General features: G+C 36.3%; 1 protein-coding gene across 4 annotated transcripts in view; it reads left to right on the top strand.

Annotated features, from left to right (window-relative positions):
- vti1a (vesicle transport through interaction with t-SNAREs 1A) overlaps nt 1-24,144 on the top strand; it is a 134,286-nt gene that overhangs the window by 865 nt on the left and 109,277 nt on the right. For all 4 annotated transcript variants that reach the window (XM_084433612.1, XM_084433614.1, XM_084433611.1 and 1 more), the window contains exons 2-3: nt 10,092-10,150; nt 10,706-10,816. In XM_084433612.1, coding sequence (XP_084289738.1) covers nt 10,092-10,150; nt 10,706-10,816 — 170 coding nt within the window. The remainder of the gene's footprint in view (nt 1-10,091; nt 10,151-10,705; nt 10,817-24,144) is intronic.

The following is a 24,144-nucleotide window of genomic DNA, read 5'->3' as shown; positions in this document are numbered from 1 at the left end:
ACACACCTTTTAATATCAAATTTAATCTACAAACATATTTACTTTTTGCATTTTGCATATACTTTATTTAGAAATGTAAATTCAGTCATATTCTTTTGCATTACATTTTAATTGTACTTTTGTGGATTTTTTGATTAATAGAAAGTTCAATTAACAGATTTTTTCAACCATTATATACAGTCACTTAAAAAAAACAAAAACAATATAATTCTTACTTGACCCCAAACTTTTGAATGGTAGTGTATTATGGTTTCCACAAAAATATTAAGCAGCAAAAACACATTTCCACATGGGTAATATTAAGAAATGTTTCTTGCAAATCAGCATATCATACTGATTTCTGAAAGATCATGTGACACTGAAGACTGGAGTAATGATGCTGAAAATTCAGCTTTGCCATCACAGGAATAAATTACATTTTAAAATATGTTAAAATAGAAACCAGTTCTTTTAAATTGTAATATTTCACAATATAAGTGTTTTTACAGTATTTATTTAATCCAATTAATGCAGAGTATTTTGAGACGTCTTTCAAAAATACATATAAAAAATATATAAATTATTCCAAACTTGTTTAATTTGAAAAACTTATACTCAGTTCTATAACCAAACAATAATTGGTGGTCCCCCTGCAGTACCACCATGGAGCCCCTAGAGGTCACAGACTAGGTCTAGGTTTATGTCAAGTTTTCTATACTAAACATGGGCTGTTTCATCACATACATGTTAAAATTGACCTTATCTGGGACGCTTTAGGATTGTGAGTTGTCATAAGTCTACTGCCACTTTACCTGTCTTTGTGCTTTTAATTTCTCAAATCAGACAAATGTGTTTCCATGGAAACAATGCTATGAGATGAATGTGATGTTGGATAGGTGAGAGAAAGCTCAGAGGATCTAAAAATAACCTTAAAATAGCATCAAACATGTCTGTATAAGGGAAGGAAAATGTTTCATGCTCTTTTTTTGTTTGCTCTAATTCTCATATAGTCAACACAAATATTGCCATGAATATGACTTTGCTATATTCTTTCTTTGATATTTCAAAATTCATTATTCTTGTTTCCTTGGTCTTGAGACACATTCTTGCTTGTTTAAAACATTTGTTGACAAAGAAACCACATCTTTTTTTTCAGGCCAGTCTGTGTGTGTTTTTTTTTTTTCATAACCAGTGCTAACATTTAGCGTGCATGTATTTTCACAATATTTTAAAGTCCCTGTAAAGGCAATTCTACAAAAAAATTCTAAACACATTATAAGTGCTAGAAATGTATTGCTAAAACATGTTACAAAGACTGAGAACTGTGAAGTACTGAATTGTGGAGTTAGACCGTTTATCAGTTTTTCACCCTTGCTGTGAGCCGGATTTTTTGGGCGGGGCTAAAACGGGGGCTCGATGACGCACTGCGTCCCCCTGAGCTTGATTGGGCCCCTACTTGATGACGCACGGAGTCACTAAGCCTATCGCTCAATCGCGAGTTACTATCAGACAGCCTACAGTTTGATAGCTACTATGCCCACGGCTCTGGCTATGCCTTCGTCATGTAAATGCGTATTCCCTGGATGCAATCACTTAGAAAACAGATCGGTGTCCTTATTTAAATTTCCGAAAAATGATCATATCAAGAAGAGGTGGATTTATCTTGTGAAGAGCTAACGTTACCTTGATGGAGAGCTGATGATCACCACCACACCCGCCTCTGTAGAGATCTGGATAGTTTACTTTCGTTGGAGACAACTGGAATTCACTGATAATCCGCTGTTACAGGTGAATGGGGCCAAACCGACTATCTCCCGCTGTCCGCTTCGGCCTTCATCCTCCCGTCGCGCCGACATGCACGAGCTGTGCGCGAGTCATATTTCCCGCGAGTGGGCGTGGTTTCAGCGCAGCCAGCGGACACGCCCCCAGCGTTTGAGAGCTGAGACTACTGCTCATTTTTTCGAGATTTTGATAGCTTATTTTATTTACTTGGCGGCTTTTTTAATCATTGAAATTGGGCTGGGTGGCTAATAACACATTTTTCGGTGGTATGACAAACTCAGAACACATACTTAATTTTGACTTTACAGGGACTTTAAATGATTCAAATTTAAGTCTTTTTTTTGTCTGATTTTGTGTGTGTGTGTTTCGGGTCTGCGTGACTGTGCAGATGAATATGGCTCTTTCTCATAACTATAAAGAGAGAGAGAGATTATCATATTGCTCATAAAACTACTTCACTAAGCTAGGGATAAAACTTTTACCTTTTTCACACTAAACCAAGATAAAATATCCTGACGGTTAGTATTATCGTTTAAAATTTTATTAAAGTTTGATTATCGTGATTTTGAAAACTCGCGGTAAATCATGTCCTGGCAAGTCTGACACAGAGGACAGCCGTTAACGGCTCTGGTCTGACACAGGCGCGCGCATGTAACGTTGTTTTTTGTTCGAGAAGAAATGGCGGAAGGCAGTGAAATAGCTCGGGAGATGTTTCAGCCTTCTAGAGGTGTGGTCATATTAAGTCTTTTACAAAAGTCCCGAGGCAAACTTTTCAGAGGATGGTCACCCAGTCTGCAGAACATGCAAAAAGAATGTCGCTGCAAAAGAGGAAACACTTCAAATCATCTTTGTGACCACCTCCCTCTTGTATATCAAACGCAAGGTAACGGTACATTACGTTAAGTTACCCTTTAAGTTACCTCAATAGCAAAATACGTTTGGGAAATAATTGGACACAATTTTACACTTGTAAGTTGTAACTAACGCAAAGCCTCCGCGAAGAAAAGTTCGTAGCAAGACGAACGAACAAGTTCAAACAAGACTTGTTGGTGACATTTAAAGGATAATGTATATTAATTGTATAACGTACTTACACAATTATTATTATTTTTTTACCTCAGAAATAATTACGGGACATGAATTTATTGAACTGAGATCTATAGCGCTATGACACAGCACCTAAAATACAAAATCAAAACACTCCAACTGTCCAACACAGCCTCCATTCTTTGCGAAAGATGGACTAAAAGGCGCACAGGAAACAAAAACCTTGAAAAAATGATATACGACCCCGCCAAATCACAGAGATTCGCACGGGACTAATATTATGACAGGACCTCTGTGTTCGTCGAAATATGGTAACGTTAGGTCATTTGCGGGGGAATTTTTACTTTACAAATTACAGACATGGCCGATTCGCACGGGATTAAGATCACAGACAACATCTGCAATTATTACAAAAGACTAGAGGTCACCATTATGAACTCTGTCACCTTCTTTTTTTTGCCAGTAGACTCTCCTCTGTTTGGCAGTTTTTTAAGACGGCTGATTCTCCGGAGGCTCGAGATTTTGCTGCTCCATGTCAACCTTTCTCACTTCTTGTGACAACCAGGGCCGTTTCAAGATATTTGGGGGCCCTAGGCAACGTGTTAGTGTGAAGTGAGGTCCCAAGTCCTCCCTCAGGAAAATTTGTAAAATTCAGATGGGATTTCTTGTATTCTCGTGCATTTTAAGAGTCATGAATTATCAATTGGCACAGACAGAAATTTAAGCAAAGCACCTAATAAAGCAAAAAAACAAACAAACATTTGGTGAATAGCCATACGTTTATTGTTATTCTCATAGCATATCATGAAAGTGAAGTGTGGAGGATTCGATATTTACTTTACAGGAAAAGAACTTCACTTCCCATAATGCCACAAACAGCAACGTCATACGCAAAACTACAGGTCCTTGCCTATGGTCCTTGCACACTGTGTCCGAAATTTTCGCATGCGTTTTTTCGTATTCATGAATATTCGTGATTCGGTGGCTCTAAATTGTCAAAACACCATTCAAAATGCTTGCTACGGACGCGAAAAACGCAGACCGTTTTTTTGTTTTTTTTTGACGGACGAAAGTTTCGGAGGCAGTGTGCAAGCGTGACTGACATAACGTGAGGTCGTATTTATTTTTTAACGTGCGAAAATTTCGGATTGCGAATTTCAGTGTGCAAGGGCCTACCTGTTGCGTACGGTACAAAGTGTTGATGGAGAAGAATAGAAGGACAAACGCGAAGGAAAGGGGCATTTTTCTCCAGATGGAATAGAAACACCACCAACGGAAATTGATAGCCTGCGTACACCTAAAATGTAACCGGACTTGATGGATTATTTTGTTTGGACCTAACTGCATGGGAGTCATAGGACCAGGCTAGCTCATTTTGTTTGGAATTAACAAAGTTTTTTACTGTGACCGCGGACAGACAGCCGTGACAACACTTATCTAGCTTTTGCCTTTATTCGCAGAGATGTGAAAATACGTCAGACGTCAGTATTTGGAGATAATAATGGTTTACTTGCCACTGTCTCTTTGGCGTTTTTCCTCTTCTTCTTTCTTTCTCTGTCTTTTGGAAAATCCTGAAAGGTATATAAGGCTTCATGATGACATTTTTAAATTTAAATGCCCGCGTAGCGCGCTGAGTGTGGGAACGACAGTTTCTCTTCCACTGACAGCTAGTGGGGGTCCTGATGGGGGGTGCGCGACGGTGGATGTCACTTCAACATTACAGTGATTAGGGCACTCATAGTGTTTGTCGTTGCATGGGGGAATCCCTCTAGTTTGGGGGGCCCCTCTCACGGAGCAGTACTGGAAAGTGATAGCGCTGTCTCACTGTGGTGGTTTGTTTACAATGGTTGATACTGTTTGACGAGGGCAGATACACAACCTAAACGACCGTGCGGCCATCGGGGGCCCCCTTCAGCTGGGGGCCCTAGGCAGCTGCCTACCTTGCCTACCCCATTGCGACGGCTCTGGTGACAACTAACCTAAACCTATGCCACTCCCAGAACATACACACATCAAAGTAACCTGAGCAACTTTTCTCTATTTATGGATATGATAAGACATGCACAGGCGAGTTATGTACTCATTTTCCTGCGAAAGCCATCCCACTATAAAATATAAACACTTACAATAGGCTTACTGTACCATTAGTGAATAATCAGGGTAAGATAAAAACATGTTTTGGATGAAGGATTGATGATGTATTGACTTGTTAATTTTGAACAAAAAAAGTTACGTAGTGTACCTTTAAATAAAGAAAATCTATGAATGTTTGAAATCAGAGATGTCTGATTATGAGCCTTATGACAGAGAGACATGTCAATGTTTGCTTGGGTTCATTCCTTGTGTCCTGTGACTTGTTTGCCTCTTTGACCCTTTTTGAACTTCAGTGCAGCAAAAGGGTGGTATTGCTAGAAGGTGGTCTATCTTCTGGAAATACTCAGGATGCTTTTGATGTTGATATAACTTTTTGTTTTTCTCACATTGTGAACTTCAGTGTCAGTACATAAATAAAATTAACTGACTTTGCTGGATTGAAACTAAAAGTCAGTGCAATGAAAGGTTACTTTAATACCCTCCGGTGACTTTTAATGTAAATGATTGCTTTTAGTCACTGTTAAACCTCAGAGGTCTGTCTCATAATAACCTGATGCAGTCCCTCAGTGCTTCTATTGTACGTGAACAAAAGGTATGAAGGATTAATCACTTATTCAGAATCATACAGCAGCGCTCCTTTCGGTGAGCACTGTCAAACAATTGCAGAAGCAATTGGCTTTTCTTTGCATTATTTAAGCATATTGAAAAGAATGAGAATGTGTAATGTGGTGAATTGTTGAAGCTTAAATTGCTTCTTCAGAGCTTGGCAGACACAAACACTGTGTCATCAGACCGGCCCACCACCAGCTGCTAAATATATTTAAATAAGTCCACTGAATATGAACAAAGCCATAAACAATGCATGCTCATTAGTGATCGCCTAACCTTCCTCACTGTTGCCAGAGGAGTTCGGCTCTTGAATTCAAATCTCAATTATGCCAATAAAAAACGCTTTTCTCTTTCCTATAGGTACACAAATTTGTTTGTGACCAACAATGGCAGCCATCAACAAAGTGGCTTATGCTGTTGTTCTCATTGTACAGTGTCACATGTGTAGAAACATTGATAAAGACCAGTTGACGGATATAATGCCCTTGGCCATTTTTGTTTTGCTCTGGCCGACTGCATTTATTCACTTGAGAATCTCCCAAGAATTTTTGTTTTGTTGAACAACAGCGCAAAACTTGTAGTTGTAAAACATGAATTTGAAAATAATGCAAGGCCTTGCTCCATTAAACATAAATGCGTGTTTTTTTTGTTTAGTTTTTTTTAGGTAGATTTGCACAAAGAGAATGAGCTGTCAATCACGTAATGAATAATTGAGTGAAGATGCAAAGATGCATCTACTGGTCGAACTTTTCTCAGTGCATCGCTTTGCCCAAAGAGCACCTGACCTTGTGGTATTGCCCCATGCACCTGCAATAGTGAGATATATATTTCAACCTGCCCTATGCCAGGGGTGAATACAGGCCCTAGTGTTTGCTCACCTTGTAGAGAATCGCCCCTGGCTGTTTACACTGTGTGGGCTGTGAGGTTGCACACAGATTTTAAAAATGCATTGATGACCACCAAAGACATTGGAAAGCCAAAGGGCAAAACAGAAGTTCATTTTAGTTTGCAGCTTATTGACAGATTTCCGTTTTGATATAGCTTGATGTTTTTCTTCATGATTAGTGCTATTGCTTGACATGGTTTGATGTGCTTCACCGGTCTTGTTTGATCAGTAGATGTTGTGACATTATTTATTTATAGCGTGCTTCTGTCATTACAAAATTCATATAATGAAAGGATTGTTTTGGTTCTGGATTCGTCAAGACAGCTGTACTAAACAGCATTATGTACTAATAAGGACTATATCTTTATGCAAAAGTTTGTCACATAATGATTATATTAATTGTGATTTTTTTTTTTTTGTTGTTTTTTTTTTGTTCAGTTAATTCTTTAATTTTGGTGTCTTTTATTTTAGGCTATTCTTTGATAAATAGAAAGTTTAATTGAAATTGTAAAATTGTAAATGTTTACTGTCAACTAGGGCTGGGCGATATGGCCAAAAAAAAAATATCACGTGACGATACATTTTTTTTATATCAGTCGATATCGATAATTATCACGATAAAAGTCAGATCTTTATTTCTTTCAAGTTTAAAGGCAGATTTTTGCTCCTAAGTGAAAGTTGTAGAAACCAGAGCGTTAATTGTGGTTTTAAACTACTCTTTATTGTCAGAAGCAGAACATATCAGGACAAACACTTGCCAAACTGGTGAACATTTCACAAATCTGAGGTAGAACATTCAAACATTTGTCAGTTTTCCTTAACAAAATAAATATCTTTATTGGACAATTAATTTCTTAGTTTCTGCATGTGCTAATTTTTATTTGGTAATGTAATATTCTGACTGTTTGAGTTTTATTAAACATAACCATTGGTCATCCAGTATCATGCATTTAGATCATGATAACCTCACTATCATGGCAAAATGTAACTTTATGGTTTCTATGGTATTTGTATGAAAAACAGTAGCCTAAATACATTATTAAATACTGTAATTATATTCCATCAGTCCTTTAATACATTGTCTACATTAATAATATTATACAATTCAATATGTAGGCTATATCCCACATTTCATGGTGCAGTTAATATTACTAGGCTAACGTTACAGTAAATCCATGGTAAATGATGGGAATTTGTAGACGGAAAAGCCTTCTGCGCACAGTGTTTCTCCTGTTTGTCAGTGCTGTTTCATCTGCTTTTAAACTGGTTTAAATCACTGAGACATTGTGTTCTTCGCTGAATTCAAGTGCTTCTCACTGGATCTCGTGACCGAGACCGATCAGAGTAAACGCATCGGCTCTAGTGAGCTCGCGCTGCGCTGCCGTTTGGACTTTGAGCCGAGCGGATAAATGGTCCGTGTGGTGCGCGGTTCAAATCAGTTTCGTTCCGCTTTTTGGCGCATAAACATTATCGAACATTTATCGAACTCTTGATATCGTTTTATTGAGAAAAATTATATCGCGATAATTATCGTTATCGTTTTATCACCCAGCCCTACTGTCAACTGTTTTTTTTTTTTTATATTTTAAATTATTTTTTTATTATTTTTTTCAATTAAATTATGGACATTGCTGTGGTGCCTAAAATTGCTTGTAGCATAAAAGTGGTTTATATAGGTTTTGGTATGTTTCATTTATGTATTTTTAACAAAGTAGTAGCCGATAGACGATAGTATCGTGTAGCGACGATAGAGATATTACTGATGGCTTTGGCGATATCAGTACGATAATTGGCTCGTTTTACCATTAGTGTATTAAATTATTATTATTATTATTGTTATTATAAAGCTAGTATTGTTATAAAATTAATATTAGGAACTACAATTAATTTGTCTTGCCTAAATTCATAATGACATCACCACATAGCCTAACATTTGCGACATCACCGACACGCGCGTATGAGGACTCCTCTAAGAAAATGTTTTTAAAAGACTAAAAAACTACATCCCACATCAAAATTGAATTGCAAAGTGATCCATTCACAAATTGTCATCATTTAGATCCAAGATGAAAACGGCATCGTTGTTCGTCAGTATTTTGTTTCCATAGCAGATTAACAAAACATATAATAACTAATAACACTAAAAACAATACAATTACAAAATATTAATAATAATAATATCACTAAAATGATATAGGCCTAATAACAGTAGGCTATTTAGTTCACGAACGCAGCACAACTCTGCCATCTGTGAAAATCAAAAGCAGCTTCAAACACTTGTTTAACAAGAAATATTCTTCAAATTTTTTCACTGTCATTAATGTAGGTCCACAAGAGAAATATTAAGCCAGTAAATTAAGATAGTTGCTATAACGTCATATCCATCGTCGTCTCTGAGAGAATGCGGCGTTAATGCAGCGACAGATGCCAAAAGCTCAGTCCGTTTCTGCTTTCACTTTTCAGGGAATGAGCGCGTTTACATGCACGTTCTTAACCCGATTATGCTGAATAAACTGACAATGCATGTGGCCATGTAAACGCATTAACCCGTTTTCCTTTATCGGAGTCAAGTCATAAGTTTAAGTATAAACCGATGGACTCAGCTAGATTTTTGCCCCTTACTCTGATTTCTCCCGGCATTTAAAACACATTAACCTGCGTTCTTTGTGCTTATTGAAGTGCGCATATGTGAAGTGCATCCAGACAGAGAGAGCACTGGTAGGAGGACATATATCGCAAACTCCGACTCTTTCTTGACCCAAGAAATTATTAAAACGTGTTCTCATCTCGTGCAGAAGTACAGTCAAAATGCTGCATCTGTAACGGCGTGAGAAGATAATGTGTGTCTGTGAAGTTCCCGCTGACATGTTGAAATACTCAGATTCAAAAATGATTTAATAGGATCTTTTTTTACCTCACTATACTGGGAAATAACCTGATTTAGCCTATTAATAAACACTCCACCTTGGCTAGCAAAATAGAAAAAGATTCTCATATATAAAACGAAGTAATAAAACAAGCAAATTAATGAGTAAATAAGCAAGTTAATAATCAAATAAGTAAGCCCGGCCCCCTCATGATAATATCGTGTATCGCCGATCTCACAGGCTGACGATAGGACGATGTGAAAATGGAGCATCGCAACACTACAAAGTAGTATAGATCTAGGCTATAATATTGTCATCATTGATAACATTTCCTGTGGTTCCTTCCTTCCTAATAACACCGGAAAACCCACAAGATTATCTCTTATTTTGGAAAAAGCTTTGTGGACTTGCGTGGAGAGTTAGATACAATGTATGTATTTCATTTTCCAAATTACGAAAGGGAAATTCAGTCATGCTCTATATTTCGGCCTGACTCGTACCAGTGGATAAAAACCAATACAACCTCATTGTAGTCATTCTGAGTGGGTGGCAGAATGGCAGAGTTTGGCGGAGCTGACATCTCTCTCCTCTTTTGAGTTGCCAAGAGGCGTCTCTGCGCTCCTTCACAAACTAACAAAGGCGTTTACACATGGAAAAATAAGACACATCAAATATGGATCTTTGTGCGTTGAGAATGTGTAAATATATCTTCAAATGCAGGCTTGTTTTTATTTGCTCCCTTGTTGTTGCGGGGGAGTCGGGCTGTTGTCATGAAGCACAGCTCCTCCATCCACTGATCAATATGTTTTCCTCTTTTTCTCTTTCAGAGGAGAAGACACAGCTGGTTCTAAATGTCGACAAACAGCTTGAAGAAGTCAGAGAGTTGGTGGGTCTTTGATCAGTAATTTTCACTCACTCGTTTTCTAAATAATGAATTTGGAAAAATTTCCCCCCTGCATAAACAACACCTGCAATGTCGCCGGTGACATGAGACACTCTTCATCTGGCTGAAGGCTGCTCGATGCTAACGGTGTGATCACATCCACATAATGCTCTTTTAAGTGACACCGCGCGACACATTTCACGCCATTATTGGGGGAAGGCGCCGTGGCAGGTGCCGAGAGAAGGGATGTGTGTCGCATGTAAATTGTCCCATCATGTCATGTTGATTGGACAGTGTAAATCAGCGGGGCCCTTTTGTGCACGCCGGTTTGCTCACATGTGACACGGACACATGTCGTAGTTGTCAGAGCTCAACCGCGCCAGAGGTTTTAATGAAGCGGCACCTCCTAACATGACTTGATTTGCCGGGTGCCTGAATCGATGCCTCTGCACTACCTCTGGTTGACAGTAAACTAGCGAGACAGTTTAATTGTTTTAGTATCGAAATTATATGTGAAATGGTTTGCTTGTTTACACTGAATTTAATTGGTGTTTCTAGCTCGAGCAGATGGACCTTGAGGTTCGAGAGATCCCGATTCAGAGCCGAGGCATGTACAACAGCCGTCTGAAGAGCTACAAGCAAGAGATGGAGAAACTTGAGAAAGATTTTGTGAGTATTAAAAACATCTTTAAACAAAAAAAAACAAAAAACATCATGCTTTTTGCGTGAATACTTTCAATGGCCGTGTTCTTCTTCACATAAGCACACAAACGTACACGTGGTTGGAAGCTTAGTCCTTCAACTTTAAAACCACTGAAGGTTATTGGCATTTCCACTGTGGTTAATTCAAAGTGTATTTTTTGCAACTACCACTTGAGCCAAGGAGAGCTAAGGAGAGCAGAGCTGTATTTTTCTCCAGATGTCCTTGTTTAGTTATTCATAACTCTACCTGACCATGAAGAATCTTCCCCACACACATCAAACCTTAGTGAGGTGCTTTTACTCTGAAGCCAAATTTTTCCTTTGTTTGTTTTACATCACAATGCTTGTCTTTCTTACCCCCATACAATGAATATAGCCTTGCTGCTGACGTGGCGTTAAAAAAATAAACAAATAAATAAATACCCCCATACTATGAGTCTTATTCAGAAACACTTATTTTTTTGCTTTCTCTGAGGTGGTCACATTTACTTCATACTGTTAGGAGAGGATATACTGAACACACTAAACAAACATTGATCCTTTAATGTTTGTAATATGAGGTGCCACCCTTGCCTTTTTCTCTTGCAAGAGTTATTATTCCCTACATTCCCTGTTTCTGGTAAATCTTTTTGCGTTTCAGTGATAATATAAATACATATTTAGGCTACATTTTATTTTAAGGTGATGTTGTTACAGTGTAATTACACAAATAAGTACTGTGCAATATTAATTAGCTACATGCACTTAGGATTTGGATTAGGCTTAGTCACTTTTAATTATGCATGTAACTATGTCACCTTAACATAAAATATGACCTATATTTACGTGATATATATATATACACACTGCCGTTAAAATTTTTGGGATCAGTAAGATTTTAAATGTTTTTAAAATAAGTCTCTTATTCTCACCAAGGCTGCATTTATTTGATAAAAAAAAATACAAAAAAACAAAAAAAACCCAGTAATATTTGTAATTATTATGATAATTTAAAATAACTGTTTTCTTTTTGAATATATTTTAAAATACAATTTATTCCTGTGATGCAAAGCTGAATTTTCAGCATCATTACTCCAGTCTTCAGTGTCATTATGATCCTTCAGAAATCATTCTAATATGCTGATTTGCTAAAAAACATTCATTATTTCTTTTTTTTCTTCGTATTTTCTTTTTTTTCGGATTCTTTGATGAATACAAAGTTCTATTTCATTGTTTTGAAATAGAATCTTTTGTAACATTATAAATGTTTACTGTAACTTTTGATCAATTTAATGCATCCTTGCTGAATAAAAGTATTGATTTCTTTTATCCACCCCCCCCCCCCCAAAAGAAAATTCTTACTGACCTCAAACTTTTGTGTAGTGCATAAGCTTTCTATTTCAGATAAATGCTGTTTTTTTACTTTCTATTCATCACAGAATCCTAAAATAAAATTGTAGAACTGTTTTCAACATTGATAATAATAATAAAAGTTTCTTGAGCAGCAAATCAGCATATTAGAATGCTTTCTGAAGGACCGTGACACTGAAGACTGGAGTAATGATGCTGAAAATTCAGCTTTGCATCACAGGAATACATTACATGTTAAAATATATAAAAAATAGAAAACAGTTATTTTGAATTGTTATATATACTTGTATATTTACTTAAATATTTATAAAATAAATATTTATATTATAAATATATATTATCTTCATGTGGAAGGATAACAATGATTGTGCTAACATTTTAATAGAGACTATATGTGACCCTGGATCACAAAACCAGTCATAAGTAGCACGGGTATATTTGTGGCAATAGCCAACAATACATTGTATGGGTCAAAATTATCGATTTTTTTTTTTTTTTTTTTATGCCAAAAATCATGAGGATATTAAGTAAAGATCATGTTCCATGAAGATATTTTGTAAATTTCCTACCACAAATATATAAAACATTTTTGTGAGTGAATGCAGCACAATCGCGAACATAAATGGACAACTTTAAAGGCCATTTTCTCAATGTTTTTTTGCACCCTCAATTCCAGATTTTCAAATAGTTGTCTCCTATCCTAACAAAACATACATCAATGGAAGGCTTATTTATTCAGCTTTCAGATGATGTATAAATCTCAATTTTAAAAAAATTACCTATGTGACTGGTTTTGTGGTCCAGGGTAACACACACACACACACACACACACACACACACACACACACACACACACACACACACACACACACACACACACACACACACACACACACACACATATATTATTCGTCTCTTTTAAAATGCTAGCACAATCATTGTTATCCTTCCACATGAAGATAATAGGCTATATACTTTTTTTTATAAATATTTAAGTAAATATATATATATATATATATATATATATATATATAATGTTTTTTAAATATCACAATGGTATTAAACTGTTTTATGGCATTTCAGTACCTCTAGCCTTGTTCTCTTTGCAATCCACTCCATTCGCTTATGCCACCATATGAAGTCTCAGCACGCAGCGAATTCACTTCATCATTTCTTTCAAACTCAGCACCTGCACCTAACTCAAGGTGCTCTTGATATCAATTACCAGATGGCTACGGCATCCACAACGATTCCAGAAAGGCTGACATAAATGAGGAGAGTTTTGAAAAGGATCTTTTGCCAGTGATCTGATGTTGTGCCGCTGTGCTGATAGCTCAGATCACAGTGGAGATCTCTCGTCTCCGAGGGGCCTCACGTTCCTCACCGTGGGCATTTAATTGGCCGATGATTAATCTTTAGCTTCTCCCTCTTGACTGTTGCCGTGCTTAATTATCATGCAATTAACACCCGCTGTGAAAGGGTTTAGTGCACCGTTCATGGTTGCATTCCTTTGCCTTTCACCTCATTTTTATTTATTTTTTTAGATATATTTCTATGCTAACTAATCATGGATATGCAAGATGTTGGTTGCTGTTAACATTTTAAGCCGTCGTTTGTGTTTTATGCTTTCCAAACTCAGTCATTTGGAAACTAAAAGATAAAATATTTTACTTTTTGTAGATAATTTAAGAAATTAAAATTCATTGGCCTCAATAGTAATTGTAATGAAATGGAGAATGTTATATTAATGAAAACAGTAAGTAATGTATGTCCTAAACTTCTGGTTTAGTCTATTTATATATGAATGAGATAATTGTCCTGATTGAAAGCCATTTTCTCCTTGGTTCTTTGAGTTTATGTGCATTTGAAGAACAGATCCCCCTGAAGCCGCCGGTGATAGCAAACCCCAGAAACTTGTCCTAAAGCTGGGAGATTCAGCTGGCTCCTCAGAAGTGCCAAATGCTTTAGCGTGGATGGCTTATCCTCTCTGCCACGCAACGTGAGCACACACGCACACTTCTAAGAGGTGTCAGGGAGAGGGCCATCGCTGCTCTCTCTAAAAAAGCAGAGGCTTTGTTGTGCTTCCACGGGAAATCAAGGCCTTGTCTTGCCCTTCCCCTCTTCTGGCCTCCCTGGAGCTTCTCTCTCTTTACCCCCGCTCGCACTCACCCGTTCACCCCGCGGTTTGAAGTCTTCGCTCCATCCCACTCGCCAGACTAAGCCTCCTGTTCGGCGGCAGACGGGGACCGGCCGACCTCTTAACCCTGCCATTTTTTTAAGAGAAAGTAGGCAGATATCAGAAGGACATCCCGAAGGTATGCTCGCTTCATGATGGCTTCATTTTGATAATGGGAGACAGGGTCTTAAAGCCGAGAACCCCCGCAGAGGCCTTATATTAGCAGAAAGGCAAAAGTGCTAAATGCTCACAAAACAATAAGTTAAAGCTTATTTGTGTTAGGCCGAAAGTCAGTCAGGGGCCGTAAAAGTCAAAAGTAAATGTCATTGCCTCTTAGCGATGCTTTTGTTTGGTCAAAAAGTAATGGAGGTGTAATTAATAAAGGGAAAAAAATGATCTCTTCAAAGCAAGTGGAAATTTTTGATATATCAGTTTGCGCTCTTTTACTTATATAAGGCCTTACGGGTTCTACAATTATTATTTTATTTTTATTTGTATCAAACAATAAGTATTAAATATTTTATTTAAAAAGAGTAATAATTGATTTCTTATCTCTACATTGATTCCCCCCACTTTTATTCAACACTGTATATATATAGAAAATATTGAATAAATATTCTTGGGCTTACATAACATTCTTGTTTATACAAAGCTAGATGTATTTTAATATAGAAAAATGAGTTATCTCATTGATCAATAAAGAGATGATAAACTAGCTAAACTGCATTATCAGGCTCAATTCCTGGTTCTGGCTCATTTCCTTCTATGAAAGATAGATGGCGACATTGTTCAAGGTATCAGGAAGAGATCGCTGCTCATCACCGCTTTTAGGCAATTGCTAATCAAAGCCGTTTCCCTAGATATAGGTAGACCATCGGTTTCTTTTTGACTTCTTTCCTTTGAGGAACTCTGAGATTAAACACTGTGAATATCCTGGGTGATGGGGGGTACTTGTTTGCTCATTTAAAGGGCAAGATGGGGTCTTGCTTGAGTACGGGTCTCTCCCACCTTTCTACACCTTTCACAAGACTCCAGCTCAAGCGTTCTGCTTTGCTCTCAGCACTATAGTGTTTTAATCTTTATGAACTGTGCTCTTTTAATGAACTGACTTCTGAGACTAATAGTTTTTTTTAGCAGCTGGCATCACATTTGCATAATAATTTATGAATGTGCTGTTATTTTAGATATTTTATGATGAAATGATGATTATTCCTTTTAGCCATTTAGCAAATTTTTTTTTATGTTTGAGTTTAATAGTAATAAGGTTGTGCCTACATTTGTATATCATAACATTTTTTTAGGCTTTATTTCATACAATGCTTTTTGCATTTGTATTTTCTAGATATAGAGAAAATGTGAGTCTAAAATCATTCAGATTTTTTTTTTTATGGACAATGGTTGTTAAACCCATGATTTATTATGGATGATTCGATATAAATGGTTTGTTTTTTAAAATAATTTTTGGAATGAATTAGTAATGACATAATTATGAGATGTTTGATTATCATGGTTAATAATGAAATTGTTTTAAATCTTTTAGTGAGATTGAAGCTCTGTCCTCAGACAGACATTTCATATATTTAATAATTCTGCATAATTTTAGCTATTTAATAATTTTTCTCTTTTATGGCTGACCATAAAAATATTTTGTAAGGTTTAGGGATTTATACTATGACCAATAACTCTAAAACATGAACATTACCGTGAGTTTAATCACGTTTATTGCAGGCATTAATAAGTCTGATAAGTTTACATGTGAAATTGTACAATGTGATCTAGTTTTCCAATGATAAATTTGCCCTAGTTGTTAAAAATGTCAGATTGTGGGCAGCTTTGTTATTTATTTTTTAAATGGTCTCACAAGGGTAAATGGATGTCTTTGAATGATTTGTGACATTTAGCAAAAAGTCTTTTCAGCGATTTGTCAACTGGCAATTTTAAATGACAAAATTACTGGTCAAGGTTCAGGTCACAGATTCTGCAAAACTTTGTTGGAGTTTGTTAAATCCCCTCAGGGGTTTGTCGGATAAGTAAACTGAAAACAGGTTTGTCAATCATCTTGATGAAATCCACTGACTTCAAAAAAAACTTTGCTGCACTTCCCCAAGTTAACTTTTAATCGTCAAGCTCTTCTCATCTGTAGACTTGTTGCAGCCTTTAGTGCGCTATATCAAGTTTTACACACACATGCTTTCCAAATAAGCCTTTTGAATCTCTCCGAATCAAAACAGAAAACTTGTTTCTTAGAGTTCTTGTCAAACCAACCAAGTCGTCAATTACAGCAGCTTCCACAAAAGAGAAGCATGACAGACATACTTGACCCGGATGTTCGACACTTTTAATCGCCTTAAATTAGAGCTGAATATGCACTCTGAAAAACTCTTGATTGTTGTCTGATTGTTTCACGGCACTAAGAAGGTAATGCAGATTAGAACAGTTGTGTCATGTGAGTATAGCCAGCCTGATTACAAACCTTCTGTGTTTATTATGGAAATCTCACGGATTGATAGGATTCTTTTTCTGAGATGGTACCGATTTAAGAAGGGACTAAATCAATCTTTTGAACGTGTCTTTTTATTATGGAGTTGTTTTACGCGGGGCGTCTTGCGGATTGGTTGGTACTCTGAGATGGGATTGTGTGGCTTTGCAGAGATCAGCGCTATGGCGCGTGCTCTAATCGCAGTGATGGGACGGTGATGAGGTGAAGGACTGTGTCACTCGAGGGAGAAAATCAAGCCTCCATGGCTGGGAATGAAGAGCCCATGTTCTTAATAAGAAGTGGAGGTTTTCTCTCAAGCTAGAAAACTAGATCTGGCCGAGTGTATATGAAAGCCTAATTTTACAGCATAATATTTGGACATTTTTAGATGATTTATGAATTAATATTCTTTTAATTATAGAAAAATACGAAAACTATTTAGGTCCATGACTGCATTCGGGATAACATAAAAATAGTATTACAATTTAATTGTATGTAAGAGTAACTTTTATTTCTAAAAAACTATTTCGTTTTTTTTTTTAATACTTAAATTTTTTGTGGTAATTGCAGCATTTTGTGGATAAAATTTAGCCACAAATCTAAGTATGATTATTTGTGTAATGTGTTGATGATTTTGCTATGTTTTTGGTTGTGTATTGTTTATTTGAACTGAGTTAATGATTATCCTATTTGTCTTTATAGTTACCCGTGACACAGATCAGGTAGTTTTTCAATTCGAGACAAACTACTCCATGTGTCTGTGTGTCTGTATGAGAGTGGCTGGAAAATCAGACACAGCAGAGCTGTCTCCTCTCTCGGCCCGTTCCTATCGCTCCTGTAAAGTGAAAGTGACATGTGACACCCCCAGAAAATGATGAACTGACATGAGGGACGAAAAGGGGTGACAACATTTTTTTGATTTGCCAGGCCAGCTTAAGTATGAAAAATCATGAAGTATTTATGAAATGTATTATGAATCATCACCCCCCCCCCCCCCCCCCCCCCTTTAAACGCACGCACCAAAGAGAGAGAGAGAGAGAAAACTTTGACATCTCAGACTCCATAGACATCAATTCGTCCTCCCTTTTAATGGAGTGATATATTTACAGTGCATATATGAAATCTGTAAATTATTGCTAGGTTTTTCTCCGTAATGAGGATGAGAGAGTTCTTTTTTTTTTTTTTTTTGGGGAGCATTTTGGCTGGAATTATAGTGGTTGTAAATTATGATGGAAGCCTGTGGTAGAAATTAGCTTTTTGTAATTGATTAAAATTAGGCAAATCTGAAATATAACGTCACATCCATCACACTTTTTAAAACATAGAGCTTAAAGAGAGAGTAGGTCTAGGTAGCAAACCATTTTTAAGTCTTTGCTTTTTTCCTTGCATTTAAATGTTTGATTTAAATAATTTTAGATTTTTGTCCAAGCTTATATTTTTGATATTCGCATTTTAAGTGAATTTCTTCCTAAATAATGCAGGGTAAACTTGTTCTGCTCTAAGACTTATTTTTATTTCTTAAAGTTATTTGTAGAAGTAATTCATTTATTTTATTGCACTTTTATTTTAAATTATTGTTTAAATCGTATTTTATTATAATATTATTCAGTGTTATTTTGTGTTAAGTTGATTCTATTTTAAAGCATATTTATTTGAAATGCATTAAGCAATTATATCAGCTAGATATATTTTTACTATTTAATTTAATTCAGTCTATTATGTGATTATAATATTATTACTTTGTTAAATTAGTCAGTCATATAATTATATTTAAATATATTTATCAATTACCACACACACACAATAAAAATAATGTGTAACTGAGTTTAGAGATCATCTCTTTTCCGACAGAGATATATATACAGAAAGGATTAGCGGAGGCCACGGGATAAATATCTTGTCTTGAACTTCCGTCTTGAGCTCTATTGTAATGAATGGTTGCAGTTGATTTCACAGGACTGCACTTCATTATGACTGTGGATGAGGCCTTTGTTTAAATCTCCATTTGAATTTGGTGCACATAGGGCAGTGACAAATATACATTCATGTATAGAATTAATGATGTGGTTAAGCTGCTGTGTGTTTGGGTATTTTTATGCTAATGATTTGAGCATTCATCCCAGACAATAGTCGCGTTGCGAGGAGAAGAGGGAGAGACCGTGCGAGGCGTTATTCACCGTGTAGCCATTCATTCCCGTGTGTATTCGCACACAATAATAGCATATAAGCTCAGCTTTTTTCTTTATGACTGGTTGCATCGGAGTGTTCTTAGAAGAAACACTCACAACAGACATCAGATGCTAAATATGGCATGAACTTAGGTCAGAATAAAACATAAAAAAAACACATCACTTTTTTTTTTTTTCCAGAAGGAGAGAGTTAGATGGAGTGAGAAAGATGGATCGGGGGAGGTGAAGAAAGACAAGAAAAAAAAAAGTTATTTTCTGTGCAGGGTTCAGTGAACCATATGTAGGTAGCCACAGGCTAATGGGCGATTGGTCCCCGGCTCGCCAGGTATCCTGTGCCTCAGAAATCCCTCCTCCATTTCCTCTAATCTCACCTTTTCTCTGGTGCTGACCCAGGGAGGCCCGTTTCATTCCCCACTGCACGCCAGAGGAGAGTGCTGTGATGGGAGCCGGCCCGGCCCTGCCAGCTCTGGCAGTCTCCCTCCCCACCGGCTCTTCTCTATTGATTTCTCCACTCTTGCCTAGCCGGGGTCTGCTCTGCTAGTGCCCGCACCGGCCCTGCTCCCAACCCAGCATTAATGTGAGAAAAAGCTCGGCTGCCAGAGAAACGGGCTTTGATTTTTCATTAGAACTGCTTCCATATTTTAATATTGGGTTTAATCGGCGCTTATGCCTTAAAGAAATAACCATTCGCAGCGACTCCCCGGCCTTCAAGAAGTATATGCCGTTTCTTCAATCAAAGCAGCTTGAATTTGCTCTTTTGTTGAGAGTTCACTTGCAATCGTTTTTTCCCTCGCTCTCTGTATGTGGGCAGAGTCGTTAGGTTTATTGACTGCACTTGGTGTTTCGAACATGACATTGACAGAAATATCCAAGGCTGTATTGGATACAGCATATTTATATTATGTAGAAACTTTTTCATGCCATTTTTTGGCATCATTTTTTTTTATTTAAAATTATATTTTATTATATCGGCCTCTCTTTTTTCCCTTATGTTTATATATATATATGAGATTTTCCCTCACAAAGTAGTTTTTTTTTTTTTTTTTCATTTTTTGAATTTGTCATTTTATATATATTTTTTAAAAAGTGCACTAATTTGTAATATATAATATTTTACAAATATTAAACATCTAAATGTATAATACATAATAATAGTAATAATAATAATAATAATTTATAATAACAATAATGTTAATATATAAAATAAGTTAATATTATTTACTTAATTATACATTTAATTAATAATGTTAATGTAATATTTACAAAATATACAAAATACAATATATTTACAATCACATGAATATGCTATTGTGACATACGCAGAGTGAAATGTTGCTCTGCTTACATTTGATAAAAAAGAAAATAATTAGACTTAAATAATATTTATAATTGATAATATCTATAATTACAATATTATCAATTATAATTAAGTCTAATTATTTTCTTTTTTATGAAATGTAAGCACAGAGCAACATTTCACTTTGCGTTAGTATATCAAAATAGCATATTCATGTGATGATTGTAATTGTAAATATTTTGTTAAAAATATTACATTATAAATATAAATATACATTTTATATTCATAATTGTTATAAATAATAAATTATAATTATAAATATTATTTAAAAGTCAGATTTTCTTTTTCTTTTTTTAGTACAAAGAGCGATATTTCACTCTACATTAGTATATCACAATACCATATTCATGTGATTGTTATCTCCGTGGCCTCCATTTGTTCCTGAATTTTCCTTCATGGTTTGTTTGTTTTTATTTCATACACACAGTGCTCAGTGAATTAAAGGCACACACCAGTAACCTGTGTGCTAATGAGAGACACCATGCTGATATCAGTCCATGTGTTGTGCACAGCTCCTGCGATTTTTACCACAAGCGACTAACGTAAATGTCACACTGACGCGCGCAAAACCAAACGCATCTGTCCATCTATCGGCCGTACGACCGATTTGATGTTACCAAAGGCTAAAAAAACTGTATCACAGAGGCATAAAGACCCTCCTGCGACCGTCATTACTTTGTGCCTTTATCTGATATCGTATCAAGTGGACAAAAAAAAGTGCTCACTTAATTGCACAACCTCCTACAATTTATTTTCTAGATGTTAAAAGAGAACAGCAAGGATTATGTGTGTGCGGATGGATGTGTAGCTTCCTGTGCATGTGTGAATAGTATTCTTTCTGCTTGCGGATGGTGTTAGACCCCTGCTAGGATGAGATGCATTATTTAAGACTGTTGTGATACTGGAGCCTGCTTGAAAAGGTCTTTGCTTTCTTCAACCAATACAGCACTTTACTCTAGACCAGATGCACTCATAAAAACACATGCCGCTTTGACCGCTGTTGCAGAACACAGCTTAACCACACAAAACACACATGATACATGCACACAATGCCTTAATAACAATCACATTAAATATTGCTATGTATTAAATGCCATTCATTGTTAGTCATAGTCTTTTTCTTATCTGCTTTATAGATGTGATGTTTTGTTACACAAATCATCAGTATGAGGTGAATATTTTTCTTCTTTCTTAGCCCCCCCCCCCCCCCCCACACACACACACTTCAATCGTCAATTCCCCTTAAACATTTTCAGCAGATTATTAGCTCCAGAAAGAAAAAGGTTAAATGGCAATTTGAGGCAGCCACATTGTGTTTGACTAAAGTCCCATTAATTCGAAATCATAACTGGCCAGACATTTTCCCACTGGTGAGAAATACTTAATGAAACACACTTTATAAATTAAATATCATTAATTACTCTTCACGGTTTGCCACCAGCCGTGTGGTTTCCGAGTGGAAAAGTGGAGGAAAAAGCTTTGGCAGTGTCACTTCAGGGCCTCTCATTAAACTCTGCCCCTGGGTATTTTTATGCCTTTTAATGCCTATCTAATGAACTGTTTACTTTTGCTGCAGTTCAGGTTCCATTATTATTTGCGTCCTTGTGTTGCCGTTTGCTGTCAGTGTGCAGTGTGGTGAAAAAAATAATGCAATATTAATGATGAACAATAAGAGATAGCGGTTGATTTATAATAAGATATTTTAGGGTAATTATTTCTAACATTTTGAAATATTTTTCATTCTCTTACTCTTTCCTGCCCTTAACATTAATCATAATTTTACTACAGAAACCAGTTTTATGGATGGTTTAAATAAGATGTTTTCTATTTAGATAAAATAAATTTATCTGCTGCAGTTTTGTTCATATTATTCTCATTTCACAGACACTATATGATAATTTGCATGGCTGATATCAATATTTAGCATGCATGATGCATATGCAATTATATATTTTTGCATTGTGCATCATGTCAACAGTCTTATAACACACATTTTTGACAGGACACTAAAACCCTCGTCTCTGGTTTGATGAGACATGTCTGTTCTAAAAGGCAGTCAGACCACTTTGCATAAAGTTAAGACGGATCTTTGTACCTTTTCCCTATGCTTCTGGGAATAGAAGCAAATTCTCACCCAAGATTAAAACAAGTGACAAGAGAAAGACCTTTCAAACAGATTTTAAAAAGATTTTGCCTTTTTTTTTCAGTAGCAATAAGCCATCTTCATTCTTACGATTACAAAGCCTTCTCTCTGGGTTTTTATGTTTTAGTGCAGGTTTTATATTTGAGTGCTCTAGCTGAACTATGTATGAACATTAAAATCCATTGATTATTTCTTCTTTTTTTATTTAAAAAAAAAGCAAGAACTTAATTTTATGTAACTTTCATTCACATCATTCTAATCCATTTGAGGTCATCATGGGTCATGATTAAATATGCAATACCCCAATGATCTAAATAAATAGCTCCACTTTATTAATGCATGGCATATAGGAGATGAGTATGTAGGAGATAAGTGGGAAAATAAATAATTCTAATAACCTATAACTCGGCTCAGATCCAATGCAAAGTACCAATCAAAGTATTTCCTAGGGTTAAGCAGTCAATATTGCCCAGCTGCTGTGCTATAGCAGCAGATGAAGGGAGAATAATCAGTGTGAGGCTTGTTTTACTGCAGGGGGAGTTGCAAAATGGTGTAAACGGGCTGGGAGAGGCGTCTCGCTTTGTTTCTATGACTAGTTTTCCCCTTCGAAGACTTAAGGCTGCATTTGCCATTCTTTTTGTGCGAGAAGCACTCAAAGGTTACATCGTGAAAGTGGTTGATGCTCTCAGCTACAACAAACAGCTATTTAGAAGAAGAAGAATGAAACAAAAATAGGGTTTGAAGACGATAGTGTGTGCATTCAAATGAAGGCATCTCCAAGGCTTCCGTTTTCAATTATGAACATGCCGACATTCCCCAAAGTTCCTCTGCTGTTCTTTAAGATGAAACTCGACTAAGATGGAACATGTGGGTGTGTGTGTTTTTTTTTTTTTTTTCTCGTCAGAAGACGCGCTCTGTTTGTGGCGCTCGTTTGTGAAATAATGTGCACACAAATGCAAACGATTGCTTATCGGTTAAATCAGAAGTGACACGAGATATGACACGACACGTATTTATTTTGAAACCAAAAGATCTGTCAGTTTCCCTTCCCTTGCTTCCTTTTTGCTTTGTATTAACTACTTTTGTTTGTGATCAAAATATTACGAATGCTGCATTCAGTTATAAAAATTTAGCATGGTGCAAATTCATTACTATACATTTTCAGAATTTAAAATGATCAGAAATGTTAGACTCTGATAAACACCACTAAACAAACCCCACTTTTAGAACCGAAAGATCTTGTCAGCTTCACTTTCCTCGCTTCCTTTCTAGATATCCCAATTTGCTACATTTCCGCTTTATATTGTCTACTTTTGTTTATGGTCTAGTGATCAAAATATCACGAATGTTGCATTCAGGTTTTAAAAAGATTTAGCATGGTGCAGATTCATTACTAAACATTTTCCAAAGTTAAAATGTTCAGAAATTGTTGAGTCTGATAAAAACTCGCTAAACAAACTCCACTTTTTATTTTTAATACATTTTCATGTCATATCCTCCAGGATTTGACCGCTTCCTCTGCAAGAAATTGTGACACAGCATTGCATCACAAAATGATAGCAGTTCTTGGATAGCAGTTATTTTGCGGTTTAGTTTCCCCG

This window comes from Rutilus rutilus (genome assembly GCF_951802725.1).
Source record: "Rutilus rutilus genome assembly, chromosome: 16".
Classification (NCBI taxonomy): domain Eukaryota; kingdom Metazoa; phylum Chordata; class Actinopteri; order Cypriniformes; family Leuciscidae; genus Rutilus; species Rutilus rutilus.
The sequence above is the reverse complement of the archived record's forward strand: the minus strand, read 5'-3'. Positions and strand labels throughout refer to the sequence as shown.